Source organism: Triturus cristatus, chromosome 5_2 (genome assembly GCF_964204655.1).
Source record: "Triturus cristatus chromosome 5_2, aTriCri1.1, whole genome shotgun sequence".
NCBI classification, from domain to species: domain Eukaryota; kingdom Metazoa; phylum Chordata; class Amphibia; order Caudata; family Salamandridae; genus Triturus; species Triturus cristatus.
In genome coordinates, this window is record NC_140588.1 from 793427613 (window position 1) to 793449252 (window position 21640).

The 21640-nt window shown below is 47.1% G+C and overlaps 1 protein-coding gene across 5 annotated transcripts in view; it reads right to left on the bottom strand.

The window, feature by feature from the left end:
• Window positions 1-21640, bottom strand: part of PABIR2 (PABIR family member 2) — a 214870-nt gene that overhangs the window by 56966 nt on the left and 136264 nt on the right. Inside the window, exon 11 of one of the 5 annotated variants that reach the window (XM_085607918.1) lies at window positions 6902-6950. The exons of the other annotated variants lie outside the window; for them this stretch is intronic. Within the exon in view, the coding sequence (XP_085464044.1) occupies window positions 6935-6950 (16 nt within the window). The 3' untranslated portion in view covers window positions 6902-6934. Of the gene's footprint in view, window positions 1-6901; window positions 6951-21640 lie in introns of those variants that run through there. 5 annotated transcript variants of the gene reach the window in all.

Sequence of the window (21640 nt, forward strand, 5' to 3'; positions counted from 1 at the left end):
TGGGGTAACCTCTACTTGCACTAGTCCCTCATTCTCTCAAGAGTCGTAGCATTTGGCAAATAGCTGTTTAGCCAGCTATGAGAGAATCATTTTGGCAGCCAAAAAGGTTTCCATCAGGAGATGTTACACACTAAACTCTGCTTCTCTATTGCACACTCTAGAGGAAGAGAAGGGTGATTTTGACCACAACAGTGTTAGCATTACAGAGTTGTGCAGGAAACGGAGACCGGACATACTGGATGTACCCCTTCCAGAATCTGACCACGCTCTTTTTGTTGATGGGTCTGGGGAGACAGACTAATATGAAGAGCTGCTTATACCGTTTTAACGCTGAGTGGGGTTGTGAAAGTGTGTCTTATACAATGTAACGTCTGCACCGGTAGTCTAGCTGATTGCCCTTACTAGAGACCTGGTACACTTTAGAAGGCTCACGAGTAACCATTTACACTGACAGCCAGTATGAATTCGGAGTTGTGCATGACTTCGGGCAGTTGTGGACGCAACAGTTTCATGAACTCTGTTGATCCCCCTATTAGGAACGGACTGTATGGTTTAAATCTGTTGGATGCTTTACGATTGCAATGGAAAATTCCTGTGGTGAAGTGTGCCTCACACAAGAATGCCAGTGATTTTGTCGGAGATCATTATGCAGATGGAATTGCCTGAAATTGCGCTCAAGTCCTGCACCTTCCACATGGATGAACCATGTAATGCAGAGGGAGAAACTATTTCTAATATGCTACTGAATACTGTAAATACCTTTTATGAGCTGGGATGATTGCAACACACGGCTCTAGAGTTATAAAAGGCCAAATGGGAATAGATAGGATGCAAGAAGGGTGATGTGGGTACGGAACATGCATTGCCCAACACGTGGGTGGAGACAGAATGAGGTCTACCTTCAGGTTGTGTTGGTATACCCCATTTCCGATCAACGGCAGAAAGCTTGTGCCAACGTTGCGCTATCTGCCAGAAACAGAATGTGGGCAAAAGGGTTGTGACGACCATGGGCCAGATTGGAAAGTCTGATGGTCCCTTCAACTGTCACCAGATTGACTGTGGAGATGCCCCGATGTAACCAATTGAGGTATATACTTATCATATGGTAGTCCTCACAATGGGTCGAGGCATATCCCACCTGGAGATGCGACAATCTAACCATGGCTTAACTATTGCTGCAAGAATTGATAACGCGATTTGAGAGTGAGCTGATACAGTTGCTATGTACAGCACTAAGGATAGACCAGAAATTCCATTGTAGCTACAGGCCTGAGGCGTCAGATATTGTAGAGTGACTGAACTGAACAATCAAAGCAAAATAATTGGCCAAACCCTCTGCATTGCTCAAATGGCCTAACACTTTCCTTTTGGTGCTGATGAGCATCTGAAGTACCCAATGTAAGCGAACAGGATGGTCACCTCATGAGGGGCTGATGGAGAGAATCCATGTGAATTCCTTCCATTCTCACAGCTGCCCTAGTGAATAGCAGAGATGACCTGGTTCTGGAGTACTGCAAGGGATTGTCTGATGTCTCATCAGGTTGATGCCACTACTCCAGCTGTACAAGAATCTCCAGGACATGATTTAAACCCCAGCAATGGGGTTGACATCAAGAAACAAGTTTGCAAGTCAGGTCTGGAAGAGTGCCAGAGAGGCCCTCATCAGGTGATCCTGGTCACCAACACTGCAGTTAAGTATGCTGACCTGCCGAACTAGATACATGCCTCCCACACCAAGAGGGTAAGACAAGAAGAGTAAGAAGCACAGCCAACATCCTTTCGAGTCACCCCAGGTATGAGGTTTGAGGACTATGAAGAAGAGGAAGATCAGTACAAGGATCCACATTCTCAATCAGCTGAGCATTTTAGGGGCGGGAGCCACACAAAGGTACTGTTATTCCAGCAACCACTGTGATAGCAACCACTGGATTGAGAATACACATTCACCGGGACCATGAAAACGTATAGAAAGCCAAAACAAACTTGGCGCAGCCAAGTAAGAAAGAGCCAGAGGGTAGTGTGGTACAAGGAAGTTACATCTCAGAGTGAATATGCCTCATCAGAAACCGAAATCTCCAGCACCTCTAATGTTTGAGGTCCAACTGAGGAAGGCAGTCCAAGGACTACAAACACCTGAAAGACTACTGACAACTAGAAAACAACCAAAGACGAAAAGGGAAAACAGTGCGTTACAAGAACCAGAGAAGATTGATCAACCAGACATTCTGGGCAAAAGTCTAGACTTGACCACTTCCAAATAACCCAACAGATAAAGGTGAACAGGAAGTGTCCAGGCCCAGCTGAACATACCTTGTCAAAATCAATTTAGAATCCGATGATTGCCTGACATTGACAAACCCCCTTAGACCAAGACAAGTCACACCAAGAGCGCATTTATGTTGAACAATGACAAACGTTCAAAAGGACGGCCAGAGAGCTAGGGTAACGGTCAATAGGACGGTAGCCCCTTTAGACCTCCAGCTGACAGAGTAAAAATCCCTATAGCTTTTGCAATACGGTAGTGACAGTAGGATAGAACTTAAGAGGACTAATCAGCACCATCGGAGATTTGAAGATTTCCTTGATGTGGTTTAAGCTAACATGGCGCAACAACGTTGCAAAACCTTGTTTGTAGTTTGGCAGTTGCCATTTCGGTTCCGAAGTTCGAATGGCTGTTGGATGTTTATCCGTTGGAAGGGGATATCCCTCTGCTCCAACAAAGTCCACCCGTAAGTTTGTGGTCAATACAGCCGGACATGAGTCACACATCACCCAGTACGAGTGTGCATAATTATGTGCATTTTCAAATATTAGCAGTTTTCTACTTCCATAGCTTTTACATATTCAGCTTGTGTACAAGTTTTTACTTCCAACCTCGGAGCTGAGGGTAGAGCATATTTTCCATTTACCCTCATCTTATTCTTTCTCCTGTTCTGTTTTCTTAAATCTTTTTTCAGCAGGACTCCATTACATTTTTCAATTCCAATTAGATACACCTTTACAAGATGTACTATCTGTAAATGACGCTAATCTGTATTTGTTGGCTACTAAACAGGTTTATCGTTCTTACAAAGGGCTTAAGTTAAAGAAATAAGCGTGAGAATATGATTAAATTCTTTACCCCTGTAACTAACTATTGCTACTAGCTAAAGCATGGATGATGAAACCTGTAAAATTAGGAGAGATTAAATAATATTTGTAGATAAACTGAATGAGAGGATAGACTAGATAAAGAGAAAAGGAGGAAAGAGGTTGAGTGCAGAACATATTGTTGGCTGGGGTAAGGAGCGCTTAAAAGGAACCTCCCCGAGATTGAGCATTGATATCACCATGAAGGAATCTTGGGGCCCGATTCACAGAACCAACTTAAGACAAAATCCTAAACTTACTACCATTTTGGTATTCACAGAAGTTGGGAGTCCTAACTTTAGGACTCCTAAATGCCTTCTGTGAATACCGAAAGCCTTAAAATTCGGATTTTTCTCAATTTAGTAGTAGTAGTAAACTTAAGACTCATAACTTTAGGACTCCTAAATGCCTTCTGGGAATACCGAAAGCCTTCAAATTAGGATATTTCGCAGTTTAGTAGTAGTAAAGTTAGGACTCCTAACTTTAGGACTCCTAAACTGAGAAAAATCCTATTTTTAACACTTTCGGTATTCACAGAAGGCATTTAGGAGTCCTAAAGTTATGAGTCTTAAGTTTACTACTACTACTAAATTGAGAAAAATCCGAATTTTAAGGCTTTCGGTATTCACAGAAGGCATTTAGGAGTCCTAAAGTTAGGACTCCTAACTTCTGTGAATACCGAAGTGAGTAAGTGTCTTCTGTGAATACCAAAATGAGTAAGTGCCTTCTGTGAATACGAAAATGGTAGTAAGTTTAGGATTTTGTCTTAAGTTAGTTCTGTGAATCGGGCCCTTAATGTATAATATGGGAACCAACAGGGAAATGAGACCGATACGAAATTGAGATGGAGCGAATGTGAGCATAATTACTTAATCAAGGAAAAATGCCTCTCTAAACTGGAGGTAAGAATTAGAGACATCTCTGATGTAAGTGGTAAGTCAGCTTATTTTCAATTGCCACATTCCTAGGTAGGTAGCGGTTATGCAGAACTAGTTTTCCATAAGATCAGAATAACGAGTTTGATTTCTCTTGAGCGATACATAAAGCGAAGTAGCACAGTTTTAAACAGATCCTCAGTGATATCACTGGATCAGTTATACCTTCTATAGGAGTGGCATTAAATGATTTAAAGATTAGAAAGCTGTCCACATTGTTAGAGAAACTTGCTATTAGGACAGCAGTGGCGCGAGCTGAAATAAAGAACTGGTTGCTATGAGAGCAATGATTATGCAAAATTGCCATGCGTTGGATTTGCTCCTTGCAAAGGAGGGCAAAGTTTGTAAAGTCATGCACGCTCGGGAATGCTGAGCTTACATACCGAGCATAGATAAGCAGCTGGACAGCTACATTACTGTAGCATACAGTTGGTATAAGAAGTTGGCCATCCATCTTTTCAATGTATCAACTTTTAATGCTTTTGTTGTGTTCAAGGAGTGTTCGCCAGCATCAAAGATTACTTTTGTTCAGTTTCTCCAGTCTCTGATAGCTACAGTAGCCTTGTTGGAGTGGAACAGGCAAGTGTTCCTAGAGTGGGAATGGTGGAGGATGTGGCTAGATTGAAAGATCAAAATACGAAGGAACCAACTTTAGTTCCGATCAAGCCGCACAGCCTTATGACTGAATGAATGTAATGAATCAAATTTGTATTCTTAATCCAGTTTATCCATATTTTTCCCAAAATGCATTTTTTTTTTTTTTTTTAGACATTCTCTTCAATTCGTTTCTCATTCCTATATTTTGCAACAATGTTCACACGAAGCACAGGAGAAGTAATTGGTTCCACAAGTCACGACTTTTATTAACAAGCATTTGCAATGCAATAGGTCTCGCATTTACGTGAGTTTGAGCTATTGACATTGCAAATAACAATGCCTTTTATTTTTGTTTGGTTTTAAAAACATAAATAAAAGGCATTGTCATTTACAATGCCAATAGCTTAAACTCGCGTAACTGCGAGACCTATTGCATTGCAAATGCTTGTTTGTCTTGCAGTTTTATATAGCTCGAACTCGACCCGGAGGTATCATGGTGGTTTACACGAGCACCAGCTGTTCCAGATGGGCACATCCATGTTTTGTTAGGCGTGGGGAGATGAAGTGATTTTCCCAGAATCACAAGAGGTTGAGCCGCAGAGACTCGAACCTGGTAACCCAGCTTCGAGGTCATTCGCTCTAACAGTTAGACCACATCTTAATGAGTCCAGCCGGCAGGGACAGGGTCCCCTGTACTTACACTCCAGATTGTGTTACTCCTGGGTGTGTCACTATTAGTTTGTCAGTCCTGTGTGTCTCTCATGAGGTTATCGCTCCTGGATGTATCACTACTGGGTGTGTCATTACTGAGGGTCTCACTCCTGAGTGTGTCACTGGGGCGTGGGGTAGAGCAAACAACCCCGTACTGGTCACCGTGTTCTATTTGTATGACGATGCTTGTTTAAACCTAAAAACATCTATTTCTTCACCCTTGGTATAATCGCGGCACCCGCGCTTTACTTTTAATGTTATAAGTAAAGCACGGGTACCACGATTATACCAAAAGTAAAGAAATAGATGTTTTTTCCTATTCCTTTAGGTATAATTGCAACACCCGCGCTTTACTTATAACATTAAAAGTAAAGCAAGGGTGCCGCGATTATACCCAAATAGATTTTTTTTCTATTTCATTACCTTTAGTATAATCGTGGCATCCTCGCTTTACTTTTAATGTTATAAGTAAAGTGTGGGTGCCGCGATTATACCAAAAGTAAACAAATAGATGTTTTTTTCTGCTTCTTTACCTTTGGTATAATCGCGGCACCCGCGCTTTACTTATATCTAAAGTGAAGCGCAAGTGCCTCGCTTATACCAAAAGTAAAGACAAACAAGTGGCGCGCGCGGCACGCCTGTGTCTGGGGCACGATCATAGCGCCTCCCACGGCCTATTGGTGTCTATTACGCACTTGGTGCGCGTAATAGACACCAATAGGCCATGGGAGGAGCTATGCACGCGCCTTGGGCCAATTGCGTGCATCTTTTAAAAGAAGACGCACGCAAAGGCCAATGGAGGACCTGAAAAGGAATTGCACACGCACAAGCGTGTGTGATTCCAGGGTCGATTTCTGAACCCCGGACAAAAGGACTCTTGCCTGTGTGAGCACTACTGCGCAGTGCAACGCAGGTCGCGAGACCTAAAAATGACCCAATGCATTTCGGGATAAAGCCCTTCATCAGGGGTATCTATAATACAAAAAGATGCATACACATCACTGTCAGCATGGTCATTACAACCCCAATTAATAATAAAAAAAAAAAACTACGAAATGGTTAACTCACAATATATGCTAAAAGACAAAAAGTGCAACCCTGCGTCGTTGTATAACCGAATGCATTTAACTTGCATTGAACGTTCGTAAATTAAAGCACCAATCCCGTGTCACAACACCCATTCGATAGTACTACGTGACCCTAGATAGCCCTCCCAAATTCAACAAATGCCTTTTGGTTTTTTAAGGGACGCAATTCCACGTATGTCACGGTAAGCGCATGTAAGACCACAGTAGTTTGAGAGACAAAGTATAAGTGACAGTAATTAACAAGGGAAAGGCGTTTGTTGAATTTGAATGAGTAAAACGAATTGAAGAAAAGAAAACAAGGTCTTAAAGAGAAAAAGCATTTGGAGAAAAATATGGATAAACTGGATTAGGAATACAAATTTGATTCATTGGATTCATTCAGTCATAAGGCTGTGCGGCTTGGTCGGAACTGAAGTTGGTTCCTTCATGTTTTGGTTACATTGCAGCGCAATGGGGCGGTACAGGCATGCACGTCTATACATTTCTGAAACTTAAGCAAAGAAAACTGGGATTACGCGGTGTGCATTTTACCCCCCTTTGTTGTTCATAGATTGAAAGATCGCCACTATCCCGTTTTAATTCCCCCCCACGCCCAAAAAAATGCAATGTGCGGATTGACCTTTTAATATATCTTTCAAGTGACATTTTGTTTTATACGATGGTATTGTTTGATACCTCTTAATTCTCTGTATATACTAAAATGTTAATGCTACCCTACAAGTGACAATGTTGTGAAGCGCTCCGATACCTTCGGGTCTGGCTAGCGCTATAGAAAACTATTGAAATAAAATAAAATTAAAATAAATAATCCTGGGCTGTGTGACCACATGTTTTAGATTATCACACTCAAGAGGTCTGGGAGCCACCGTGAGTCCAATAGTGTACTGCCTGGTCTGCAGGGTTTCATATTTGTTGTTCAGTTTTACGCCTGGAAGTAGAATGATGTCTTCAGTTACAGTTGTTGTGTTTGTAGTTATAGATTTGTATCTAGTTCCAAATTGGTTTGTGTTTTCTTTCTTGTTAAAAAATTTGATGACGTGTGCGTGGACTGGTGCTGGGCTGGCAGTGTGCATGGGCTGGCTTTTGGCAGACGTTGTGTGAGTAGTGACTTGCTGCTAGTGATTACACACACTGCTAGCCAAACGCCAATGCACACACTATGTCTACCACCAGCCAGTGTGATTGCTGTGTCAGTCATGTGGGCGTATGAAAGTGATGGGCCCTTGAATGGCATGCTCTGTTGAGGTGAATGTTGTGATGTGTGGAGCCTGCGGCTGGCCGTGTGAATGGTTTTGTGTCACGTATGAAAGGTGTGTGAATGGCCTGTAAAGAGGTTGGTGCCATGCTGTGGCTTTACAGCTCACGAGCTGAGAGTCATTGGTTCAGGTTTTTAACCTTTTAATTATTAACAGTGCATTTTCTTTTTGTGAAATCGCTTTTTAATAAAACTTTACACTCTGAACCTTCACTCACCCTCGTGCCAAATCCAACCATTACGTGTGTGTGCTTAAGGAAGTTTGTTTTGAAGTAATTTGTCTTTTCTGTCTTTCTCTGCCAGAGTGTACATTGTCTCTACATGGTCTGTTGATGGGAGTGTTGTAATGTGATGGGGCTGCAGCTGGTGGTGTGAACCAAGTATGAAAGGTGTGTAAATGGCCTGTAAAGAGGTTGGTACCTTGCCGTGGCTTTACAGCTCACAAGCTGTGTGTGTACTCAGTGCTTAATTTGTAAAATAATAAGTCTAGGTGCTCAAGTTTTTGTAGGATGCCACACCCGCTTACCCCCGTTCCACCCACTTCCTCCACTGGCTCCACCCACTTAATCTATTGGCTCCCCCTGCATCCTCAACTGGCACCGCTGAAAGCCCGATGTAATAACAGATATGAATTTCAGCAAGGGAGCCTTCCTCAAGTAAGGTTTTGATAGGAGGTTCCCAGCACCCGTGAGGAAAATGTTTAAAAAAAATTAAATCAAAAGTGCATTTAAAAGTACAATTTGAGTAAATTGGCTAAAACGATTAACAGGGAACAAGTTCGAACATGTACACCATGGTGTAGGTCTTTATCCCATATAAAACATGGCCACACCATCACCTTTCGCACAAACCACATAAAACCTTGGTGCGTAGTGCTTTTATGATAGAGTGAGCATGCTTGCAAACATGAAGAATACAAATAATATCTCTAGTACTGCAAAGTTTTACACCACAAACCTGCCGAGGTGTGTTGCATTCAGATATTACAAACAATTCAATACAAGTCGGTTTAAAAAACGCTGGGGTAGTTTGGAATGTGTAGAAAGTGGAAACATGCAGTACAAAAAAACATTCTCAGCTTGTTTATGTAAACTATTAAAATAAAGCAGAAGAAAGATAGCAAATGCTGTCATCTGCTGCTCTAGATGGACGTGTTGCAGCTAAGCAACAATAAGTTCAAGTCACAACTTCATTTGTGCCTGGGAGAGGTGTCAAGAGGTATGAATGGAACACACAGCTGAGACTCTCAGGGAAATAGAGATCCTCAGCTTTAGCCCTCTCCTTGGTTAAACTAATGAATAAAAGGGAGTGTAAATGAAATAAAATATCAGCCTAGGATCACACAAATTGGCTAAGTAGGGAGATCGGCAGTGATCCCAGGTTTTCAATTTTCACTGCAACTCAGACACCAAATGGGCATGTTTTTCTGCATCAAAGAATAACATTTTGCCCTGAAAGACGATAATAAAATAGCGAAGGTGACAGGCAGAATTAATTTTCTTTGACGGGCATACGAGCTCTTCATGAAAGGAGAAACTGAATACTCTGTTGCTGTCTTGCAGCATATGGTACAACTAGGTTGGTGAGCTGTCCTGAATAGTGGCCAATTGGCCCCGTAACGTGTGCCTAGATTCACTTTATAAGATTTCAAGAATGTGTGCTGATGGCAGAAAAACAAGACTACCTGAACGTGCCACTCAGGGGCTGCTCCTCCTGTGTCCCCCTCCCACATGCCCTACCCTGGCCAGTACCCTCAGTATGATCTATGCCCCACGACCACCATACATTGCGATCAGGCCCTTGCCCCACGTATGCCTCAGATTTGCATTTGCCTCCCTTACACTCCAGTTTGGCCTGCGACCCCGTCGCACAGCTGTCTGGCTATAGACCCGTCACCCTCCAGCCTTGCTCATACCACCCCCTTCAGTCCCAGTGTGCTTATACCTCCTTGGGACCAGTCTAGTTTGTGGCCCCCCTACGCTCCAGTCTGGCATGTGCCACCTCCCTGTTTTTATGCCCCAGTCTGGCTTGTAGCATCCAGACACTTTAGTCTGGCGGGTCACTTCTCATTAAAGCTTCCCTTTCTTTGTCAGCTTTCTAATAATATGCTGGTCCCTAAACATCCGACTGACTGAAAACCTGCAGTCTCTGCGACCTCAGGGACCTGGGTTGAGAAGATTAAGTTACCCTCACCTCTCCCCATGGAGAAGCGGAAGAGAGGGGTCCTGCGCTCTGAAAAGGGCCTTGCCTCATACCGGAGGGAGCACTATTAACGAGTGATAGGGCCATACAACTCCCATTCTAAACAAACCATAAGCTGATTATTTCACCAGATTAGAGCAGACTCAGCAGAGGTATAACATGTTTAAGATAGCTAGGCTTGTTAGAAGCGCTTCATTTCCATTGCATTGTGGTAGCTGTAGTTCTTTGCATCACACATTCGTGATCACTTAATTTGTTTCTAGTGCACTGGACAGGAGGTCATGCTCTACTGCAGAGCCAGCAGTCATTAAGTGCTTGAGACTGCACTGCTCAACTGCACAACGCTGCTCTCATGTGAGAGCAGCGTCGTGATTGGGTGGGTACGGGAGCCGAGAAGCATGGAGGCGGCGTCTGGCAGCAGTAGTGGCAGGTAAGTTATTTTGTGTTTTTTTTAAATAATTCCCTGCCCACTCTCACTGCTTCACCAAGTGTTTTTGGCAGTAGCCACTACTGGTGCCACTCGAGGCAAAATAAATGTTTCTTTAAAGTTAAAAGCCAGCAGCAGTGGAGGATGAACTGCAGCCGTGGGCCTGCACTATAAAACGTTATTTTGCATAATGAGCCATTTCAAAACTTTGTAAACAAATACAGCACTGAACACTACACAGTCGATGGCAGAAAATGAAGACTACCAGAACGTGCCACTCCAGGCAAAATTCATCTTCAGGTAGTATTGTTTTTTTTGCCATTAGCTGCGTACCAGTGTTCAGTGCTGTATTTGTCTACAAAGCATTGAAACGGCTCAATATGCAAAATACAATTTTATAGATTGGAGCGTATGGCTGCAGTTCTTCTTCCACTGCTGCTGGCTTTTCACTTTAAAGAAAGATTTATTTATCCACAAAAGTTAAGACAGCAGCAGAGGAGAAGAACTGCAGCCGTGGGCCCAGCACTATAAAACGTTATTCACCATAATGAGCAATTACTTACCGGGACTGTAACTTGACGATTCACCAAGGAGGGACCCGGTACAGGCTACTATTATATTTTGCAATTGTTTATTGGTAGTGCACTGGGCTAGCGCACTACCAATGAACGATTGCAAAATGGGATGTGACGTGTGACGGTGACCTACGATACGCCGAGGCAGGGATCCAGGCAGTTTCACTTTCGGCCAGTAATTTGTGGCTCAAAATAAGGCAGTCAGCCAGGCTTAAAACATCCCATTGGAAATAATTTATGCTCACGCAGTCACTCTTCACAGGGGAGACTGGGACCCTACTATGAACTTAGTGAGCAGCAAGCATAAATGTTATTACATTACCGACATCAATATAGCGTGTAGAGTAGACTAGAGTATAGACCCGGCCCTGTGTGTACTTGAGGAACAGATGGATAGGCAGTCATACTTGTCTCATCTGTCTTTCTGTGTTAAGGTGTAGTTTGTCTCTAAGGAAAATTTACCAACTTTAGATATTTTTGTAAACCAAAATAGAATGGGGCGTACTGGGTGGTGTGCCTCTCATGGATCTCAACAAGTTTTTTTACTCACAATGCAATGCAAATCTCAAAATGTGACTACAGTCACATTTTTCTTGCATTACTGTGTCACAATCTTCTAGTATCCCAAAAAACACTACCCCCCCCGACCAGGGTGGGCATAGTACACGCGACAGGCAAGGGCCCAAAAATTATTGTGGTGACATAAAAATTACCCATCACAAAATAAACCCGGTTCTGCAAGGGGTGTTACCTGGGATTTTGGCCCCGTGCTCGGCGGCCATCTAGGGAAACCTACCAAACTCACACATTTCTGAAAACAAGACACCCGGGGAAGTCCAGGGAGGTATGGCTTGCATGGACCCCCCCCCCCCAAAGTTTTGCTACCCAGAATCCCCTGTAAACCTCTAATTTAGCTGGAAAAAGAAAAATTATGTTTTCCACATATTTCTGTGTGATCGTATGTTCACATATCTCAAGGTTACTTGTATTCCAGTAAGCGTGTATGTGTATAGATCTAGATCGTATTTAGGAGAGAACTCCTGCCACAGTCAGATACCGGATAAGCGTGAAAAACAGAAGTTTGACCTTTGTCCCTGGAATAGAAGGCCTTTTTAAGACAGATATTGAATGGGACTACTTACAGGTTTAGCCTGGATTTTGACTGACTTCTATTTGAATTCATGTTAGCCCTGAGGAAGTCGTTGGGCGATATACCCAAGACGAAACACGTGTTGGCTACATCTTGGCTATACCAGCTACGCCAATCTGCTGTTATGACTCATGTTTGATGAGAAAATAAAGAAGACTACCAACATACAAGATTTGGAGTGATACTTTCCTGGACTGACTTCTTGATACATATTTTCCTTGTGCTCGGGAACGGATTTTTTCCCATCATAAATAAGAAGCCTACCGGACATAATGCATAGATTTTCAGAGAGGCCAACTTTCGTAGAATGTAACTATTTTATGTAGAAGGTCTATATACCCCAGTGCAACTCCATTTATTTATCCTTTTATACAGTGCATTTGGACAGGTTGGTATAGAGGCGCATTACCTTACAACATTGCAAATGTGTCAAGGTTACATTGTGATGGGAAGAGAGTTTAAGAACTTCAAACCATAATATACACAGCCAGTGGGTTTTGAAAGTTCGAAAGCAACTTTGAATATCTTAGTCTAAAAATGGTCAAAAACATGACCCTAGGGTTTGCAAAAGAGTAAGAGGGATGGTCAGCATTATAGGGAGTTTGGGAAGTTTAGCATCCCAGGCGAGAGTGACTGTTTTTGAGCAAGGGAGGTTTTAGAAGAATGGTTTTGTGAATCCTTGAACCACCCACGATCTTTAGTAGCTTAACTAAGTAAGGATGGATTTTTTGTGTCTGGTTCTGTGCAAGAGGCAGCACATTAAGGTAATCCTGGCTGGGGATGGTAGCCAGCGAAGACCGCAGAGTATAGGGGTGAAGGACAAGTTACTGATCTTCGGTAATGCCTGATCTGGTAGAAACATGATCTAGCCGCAGATTCCTTACCTTTGAACTTCTAGACGTCAGTCAGGCTGGATCTGGAAGATTTTTCTTAGTAGTACCCCTGCGCGCTAGTAGGTGGCGTTGGTCAACTTTGCATGATATCGTCATGTTAGTCGTCGTCATGAGGTCTGCGCCATCAATATAACCTCCACTCGGCGCACTGACGTCAGTACTTTTCACGCCTTTCCATGCCAGAAGCGCAAAGCCATGAAGTGCCGCACCACGGTGTGTTAAAAAATTAACAGCTAGGGCCCTGAAGGGGAACATCCCTGACACTTAAAACCAATTCTGTAGTGCGGGGAGGATCGGTATGGAATCTGCGGCTAGATCAAGTCTCTACCAGATAAGGTATTACCGAAGGTAAGTAACTTGTCCTTCTGATAGACAAATCTAGCCGCAGATTCCTTAACTTTTTGAACAGATACCCAAGCAATACCATCCCCGCAGAGGCTGTGGATTGGCTTAGACTAGAAAATCCTACAAAACAGAGCAACCAAACAGTCCTTCTCTGCGAACCTGAGAATCCAGGCAGCAGTGTCTGGCGAACATGTGCAGAGATGCCCACCCGGAACTCTCTGGTTCGATCGAGGTAGAACGATAACGCTCTTTTTGGGTCCAGACGATAGAGTTGCTCCTCTTCCTTGAAAGGGTGCGGGGTGCATAGAAGGTGGCCAGGGTAACAGACTGTCTCAAATGGAAGGATGTTATCACCTTAGGCAGACAAGATGCCCTAGTCTGGAGTACCACTTTGTCCAGAAAGAACAGCAAGTAAGGAGGCTGTGAAGACAGTACCAGCAGTTGACTTACCCTCCTGGCAGAGGTTATTGCCACCAAAAAAAGCTGTCTTGATGGTGAGCAACCGCAGAGGGCAGTTATGCAGCGGCTCAAACAGTGCTTACATGAGAAAAGTGAGAACCAAATTAAAGGTCCCACTGTGGCATATTAAAAGGTGAAGTATTAAGCCCTTCAAGAATCACTGCACCACAGGATATCTGAAAAGAGAGGGCTTATCAGGTAGCTTAATAAAAGGCCGAAAGGTAGCCCTTCAATGTGCCAAGAGCAGAGCCCTGCTGGGCCACAGAAAGTATAAACAGAAGGACTTCAGATAAGGGAGCAGATAATAGGTCAATAGACCAATCTGAACACATTTTGTAAATATTGTAGAAATCAGCAGGCGTATACAGATTTCGTGGAGGGACGCCTGGCTGTCAAGATAACCTCACAGACTTAGGGAGGGAGGTCAAAAGCTGTCAACTGTCGCCGCTCAATCTCCACGCAAGGAGGCGGAGAGTAGACAGTTTCAGTGGAGAACCCTCCTCTGCTGCTGCGACAGAAGATACTCCCGAAGGAGCAGCCTGACCAGAGTATCGATGCTCATGTCTAGAAGCTCAGAATACCAAAATCTCCATGCCCAGTCCGGGGCCACAAGAATAACTTGTGCCTGGTCGCTCTTCATCTTCTTGAGCACCCTGGGGGCAGGAGTGGTTTGGGTTGAAAGGCGTATTGGAGGCCTGAGCTCCACCCGCGGCGAAAAGCGTCAGCGAGCGAGAGCTGACTTGGAAACTCCAATGTGCAAAATTCCTGACATTAAGCGTTCTCTTCGGAGGCGAAGAGATCCAACCAAGGCTCTCCCCACCGCTGAAAGACCTTGTGCCACCACCCGATGGAGACTCCCATTTGTGATCCGCAAGTCACCTTCGGTTGAGCTCATCCGCCCTCATTTTCAGTGAACCGGCCAGGCGTTGAACCACCAAGGAAATTACCTGTTGTTCCAGCCAAGTCCAGAGACGCAGAGGCTCTTGAGAAAAAGTCCACAACCCCACCCCGCCCGGTTTGTTGCAGTACCACATGGCGGTAGTGTTGTCAGTGTACACCTGTACAAGCCTTCCCTTTATTGACTGCAAAAAAGCTTTTACTGCCAGTCGGATCGCCCAAAGCTCCAATGGATTGATATGGAGCGTGGCTTCAGCCGTAGACCAGAGTCTTCTGATCTCCACCTCCCCCAGATGGCCACCCCATCCCAGAAGAGATGCATCAGTCACTACTGCGAGATCTGGGTGGGGAATGGAGAGGGGTGGGGAATGGAGAGGGGTCTGCCCTTGAACCAATCGCTGTCTGTTAGCCACCACTCGCAGTGCCCTCTGAAATCTGAACCAAGTGGGTGAGATTTTCAATGCTGTGCGCCCATTGGAACTTCGGGTCCCACTGCAGAGCCCGCATGTGCCACCGTGCATGGGTCACTAGCAGGATCAGGAGGCCATGAGGCTCAACACCCTCAGAGTCACACACCGAAATCCAGGATAGAGGCTGAAACATCGGTATCATAGCCTGAATATCCTAGACTTGCTGTTCAGGAGGATAGGCCTGAAACTGCACCGTGTACAGGACCGCTCCAATGAGAGTGCGTCAGATGCGACTTCGGCACGTTGATAGTGAACCCCAGCGAATGCATGAGGTTCACCATAGCCTGGAGGGGGGAGATGCTGGTTGTTGAAGGCGGTCTCGCCCCAAGCAGTCGTTGAGATAGGGGCAGACTGCAACCCCTGATCTCCGCAGATAGGCTGTGACCACCGCCATCACCTTTGTAAACACCAGAGGGGCGCTGACGAGGCCAAAGTGGAGCACCGCAAATTGAAAGTGCTCGTAACCTACCATAAACCGCAGGTAGCGACGATGGGCAGGCAGGATGGGAATATAAAAATAGGCATCCTGCAAGTCCAGCGCAACCATCCAGTCTCCTGAGCAAGGGTAAGCATCTTGAATTTCTCCTTTTTGAGTAAGTAATTGAGGGCTCCGAGGTCTAGGATAGAACAAGGCCTCCGTCCTTCTTGGGGACCAGAAAGTAGCGAGAATAGCAACCACTGCCTACTTCGGGATCGGGAACCCTCTCTATCGCTCCCTTGGCCAAGAGAGTTTTGACTTCCTCGCGGAGCAAAGCAAGGTGATCCTCAGTCAGCCGATCACACACTGGAGGCATAGATGGAGACGCAGCCTCGAAGTGGAGGGAGAAGCCCCTTCGGACTATTTGCAACACCCGCCTGTCGGATGTAATGTTTTTCTAGTGGTGGAGATGATGGCGTACTCTGCCACCTACTGGTCGAGAGGGATCCTGGGGATCGGACTAGGAAGGTTTTGCAGTGGAGGAGGGGATCGTGGCTTGGCTCGACTTCTGGTGTCCCGACCCATGGGGCGAACCGCGTGCACAGCTCGGCAAAGGTTGCTTAAATTGGGGGCCCGCTGGCCGTAATAGGGTAGGCGCGGCTGATAGCCTCTTCCGTGGCCGCAAAAGGGGCGAAAAGCCGATGAAGCCCTGGGGGTGAAGCCCAAAGACTTTGCCGTAGCGCAAGAGTCTTTGAAGCGCTCTAGGGCAGCATCCGCCTAGTCTCCGAAGAAACAGGAGCCATCAAAGGGCATATCAATGAGGTTAGCCTGGATATCCCCCCAAAAAACCAGATGATCCCAACCAGGGGTCGCAACGAACGGCCACAGTAATGGAAATCGCTCTACCCAGGGCATCTGTCGTGACCAAGCCACATCTGATTGTGAACTTAGCTGCGTATCTCCCGTCTGAGATCACTTGGGAGAGTAGAGCCCGGTCCTCCTCGGATACTCTAGGCTGCACCTGTGCTACGGTATCACATATGGAATGGGAGTAAGGGCTCAAAAAGCATGCAGTGTTCACCGACCACAATGGCAGACTGGCGGAGGAAAAACATTTCTTTCCAAAGTTCTCCAGTCTTTGATTCCTTATCTGGGGATGCGAAAGGGAATGTACCACTAGAATTGGAAGTCTGGACCACCAAGTTTGTGTGGGGGGGTTTGGGGTGGGGAGGTTGAGGTTTTGAGGCAAAGTGGGTGCAGGGGGCAATCGTCCTATTCACAGGAGCCCCTGAGCTGGGTTTGGACCAGGTTCCCAGAAGGACGTCCGTTAAGGCCTCGTTTATAAGGCAGTAGGGGTTCAGAGCTATAGACCCCAGGTTGCAGGACGTCTGTTAAGACATTAGTCTTGACTGCCACTGTAGGAAGCTGCAGGTTGAGGATATCTGCGCACCACCATGTCAAAAGATGCCCCCTCCTCCATAGCCAGGGTAGGAGGGGAAAGCATGCCAGAGTCTGGGGAGGTGTCCAAACCACTGGCATCACCCAGTTCCTCGTACCAGTCCACATCTTGTTGGTGCTGGATTTCTAAGGGATACTGCTCCCCCTCCCAATCCTCTTCCTCCATCCCTAACCCTTCAGAAAAGGGCAGGGTAAATGGCATGGAGCCATACAGCTCCGTCAGCGCCGGTCTCTGGGTCGGAGGACGCCAGACAGGCTTGGTGTAGTCAGGAATGAGAGTGGGAGAGGCGCCGCCGGTGGGCGCCGGCAAGCACCTCTGCACCGGACCAGACGCCAGGAAGGTTGCTGTGGAGATGTGACTGGCGTCAGTCCGGACCCGGGAACGGGTCCCCTCGGAAGCTGTGGCACCGGGCCAGAGTTGCCGACCCAGGCTCCCGCTCCGCAGAGACGACCCAGGCACCCGCTCCGCAGAGACGACCCAGGCACCCGCTCCGCAGAGACGACCCAGGCACCCGCTCCGCAGAGACGACCCAGGCACCCGCTCCGCAGAGACGACCCAGGCACCCGCTCCGCAGAGCGGGGCCTTTAACGCTGGAGTTCCTCCGTCTCACGGCGAGACGGGCGGGGCGAAGCCAAAGCATGCTTATGCTTCTTGTGGTGCCTCTTACCAGACTTCAACAACTTTGACGGAGAGGACTTAGGTTCACCAGTGGGGTTCTGGGCCGTCCTCTCGACTGACGACTGAGATCTAGACAGGGATCAAGACCGACAAGTAGACCTCTGCGGTGCAGGACGCCGGGCCGCGAGAAACTTTAGGGACCACTCCCTCAAATCCTTCGGCGCCATGGCCCGGCAGTTGGAGCACGACTTTTAGTCATGGTTGAGCTCCAGGCACCAAAGACAGACTAAATGGGGAAAAATGACCGACATGAGGCGGTGACAGGCGCTGCAAGGCTTGAGCCCTGAAGTCTTCTTGCTCAACAGGACTCGTAACACAGACAAAGTCGCAAAAGCGCCTGAGGCGGAAGCCGGGTGCATTTTGCTCGCATTTTTAACTTTTATTTAAAATTGTTTAGCATTTGCTTTTAACCACTGTCACTTACCCCTGAGCACTTCCCCTTGTTACACGCTGCAGGAGACAAGACCGTACAGCGGATTTTAGCGCTGACTGGTTGAAAGAAACAGTGCTGCCTTTCGCGCGCCAAACCCCCTGGCCACGCCCACAGGCTTCTTAAAGCGCACTGAGTGCTAGTCGCGCCATAAGAGACCTAAGCGTCTGAGGCGGAAGCCGGGTGCATTTTGCTCGCATTTTTAACTTGTATTTAAAATTGTTTAGCATTTGCTTTTAACCACTGTCACTTACCCCTGAGCACTTGCCCTTGTTACACGCTGCAGGAGACAAGACCGTACAGCGGATTTTAGCGCTGACTGGTTGAAAGAAACAGTGCTGCCTTTCGTGCGCCAAACCCCTTGGCCACGCCCACTGCTGGAGGCCACGCCCACCTTCTTCTATAACTATGTGCATTCCCAGGAAGCGCAGCGGACGAGCGCAGCGGGAGCGCCGTTCGTGCGCGGAAGGCGCGCCTAAGGCAAGCCCGTCTGCGCCCGTCCGCGCACGAACGGGCTTAGGGCCAGAACCTATGCCGGGCTTGGACACCGATAGGGTGAGCTATTTGCGTCGTGCCTTACTAAGTCTTAGACCTACAAAGAACGCACAGTGTAATTATGTACACGAATCAGATGGACATTTTATAAATTGTGTACTCTGCCACCCGGTCAACTTACAACTGACTCAGGCACCAATTTCACACTCTGGCCTGAAATTAGCAGAATTGAACTGTAGGTCGCTCCCCATGCACGCCCTGCTTATTAACCACCTGCTCGTGGACCATGAGCTAGACATCCTGTTTCTTACGGAAACTTGGCTCACAACTCACTCGGACGTGGTCTTGGCTCTGGCCCCGGGTTTTCTTATCCAGTCCCAAGTACGTCCCTCTGGTAGAGGGGGCGGACTGGCCATTTTGCATAGAGATCATTTCTCTTGCAGAATTAGCGATGCTCATATCACAGACTCAGAGCTGCCATTTTACCATCCATCTGGCCCCGACAACCTCCCTGGCAGGTCTTCTGGTGTATCGCCCCCCCCCGGCCATTCTGGTCCCTTTGCTGGTGCCCTACTAGAATCTCTCTCAGCACTTGCCCACTCTACACCTAACTTTACTGTGCTAGGGGACCTCAATATTCACTTTGATGATCCCCTAGACACAGGGGCTGCTGATCTGATACTAGACTTGGCTGCTTACGGCCTCCAACTGGCCAATACCGGAGACACCCATATTAAGGGCCACCTGCTAGACCCAGTTTTTACAAATGTCCGCACCCTCCAGGCCAAACCTTCTTGCCCCCTCCCTTGGACAGACCATTTTTTGGTTCCTCTTTTCTGGCCAGGAGAATTCAGGAAGCCCCACAAGCCCGTCACGTACACCCAGGACAGGGCATGGTCCAGACTCTCAACTGAGGACTGGGCCAGAGCTCTGGAATCGACGACCCCCGACCCCCGCCCCCTCGGGGGACCTTGTCGTAGCTGATAGCAATTTTAGGAAGTGGATTTCCGACTCACTCGACTATCATACCTATAAATACCCGTGAAGACAAGAGCGGAAAGACAGGCTCGGCCCCCTGGTTTAGCCTGGAACTCAGAGCCCTCCGCAAGGAATGTAAAAAAGCAGAGCGACTGTGGAGGAAGGACTGGCTCCACTCTAGTAAAGACTCCTACCGGAGGACTGTGAGAGCATACAAATCTGCTTTGAAACTTTAAGGCCTCTTACTATGACGATAGGATAAAAAAATGCCATAAACTCCGCGAGAGAATCCTATCTGATCGTCAAAGAACTCCTAAAGATACCACAACCCCCTTCATTGACCAGGGCCCTCCCGGACAGGAGTAATGAACTTGCAAAATACTTTGACTCTAAAGTCTCTCACATTTTAACTTCACTTCCACAGCCCAACCAGCTATCCTGCTGGGACAACGTGACGCCTGACACTTGTCCAGTAGGCGACCCTCGCCCGCAGCTTAATGCTTTTAGGGCGGTCTCATCAGACAATGTTGAAAAAACTCTGGCCAAGATGAAAAGTGGCTCTCCCCGTGACCCTGCTCCCATGAGGTTTTTGAAAGCAGTCGCCTCTGCGATTGTTCCTCCAGTTCTGGAGTTGATCAATGCCTCACTGTCCCAAGGCTCCGTCCCTCCTAGTTGGAAGGGGGCGGTAGTTAAAGCCCTTCTCAAAAAACCCCAATTGGACCCCGCTGATCTGGCCAACTACAGGCCCATCTCGCTCCTCCCGGGCATCAGCAAAATTGCTGAAAAACTGGTTAACGTCCAGCTGTCCCAGTTTCCGGAATCTAACAATCAGCTGCGACGTTCCCAAACGGGGTTTCGCCCTGGCCAAGGTACGGACACTGCCCTCCTCGCCGTCATCGAGGAGGCAAGGTGCATTTTGGATTCGGGGGGGGGGGGGGGGGGGGGGGGTCGTCAGTGGCAGTGATCCTCCTGGACCTTAGTGCAGCCTTTGACACGGTGAATCACCGTGTCTTGCTCCACCGGCTGGCCAGGGCAGGACTCGGGGGCACTGCGTTGGCCTGGATAGAGTCATTCCTGTCGGGCCGTTCGTTCCAGGTCTGGGATGGCAACTCCAGTTCTGACTCTCTTCCTTTGACAAGTGGGGTTCCCCAGGGTTCCTCACTTAGTCCCACTCTTTTTAACGCACATATGGCCCCTCTGGAGGATGTAGTTGCCCCCTTCGGCATCAAGATTGTGAGTTATGCGGACGACACGCAATTGGTCGTCTCCCTCTCACATCTTGATCAATGCCCAGATAATCTCCTGCACTGCCTCCAGAAAATCCATCTCTGGATGTGCGTGTCCTCACTCAAACTTAATGGGTCCAAAACAGAAGTTATGCTGATGGGCAAGAAGTGGTCAGCAATTCCATCATCTGTTTGGCCCGATATTATGGGTGAGGTACCCGCCCCCAAGAAAGAAATCAAGAGTCTTGGGGTCTGGCTCGAACCGGACTTATCAATGAAAACCCAGGCAACTAAAACAGCTGGAACCTGCTTTGGACTTATGCGGTCAGTCCGCAAGATCCTTCCTCTGCTTCCCCTTCAATCCAGGAAACTCCTGGTTCAAGGACTGGTCCTTGCACAATTGGACTACAGCAATGCTGTCTATTTAGGAGCCCCTGAAGCTACAACGAACCCAAAATGCGGCTGCCCGGATGCTGATGGGTCTTCCTTCGAGAACCTCTGCCAGACCTGCGCTTAAGGCTCTCCACTGGTTGCCAGTGCGAGAAAGGATCGAGTTTAAGGCAATGTGCATCGCTCACAAGCTCCTCAATGGACAAGGCCCTTCGATCCTAGGAGATATGGTTACCCCGTACAAAGCCCCGAGATCTCTGCGCTCGAACAATGAGCGACTGGCAAATGTCCCCAAGTTTAGGAGGGTGCGTACTGGAGGCCGTCGCTTCTCCGTAAAGGCAGCCACACGCTGGAATTCGCTCCCCCGCAGTTTGCGGTTGGAACCCTGCTACTTGCGTTTTCGCAAGCAGCTCAAAAATCTGCTTTTCCCTAA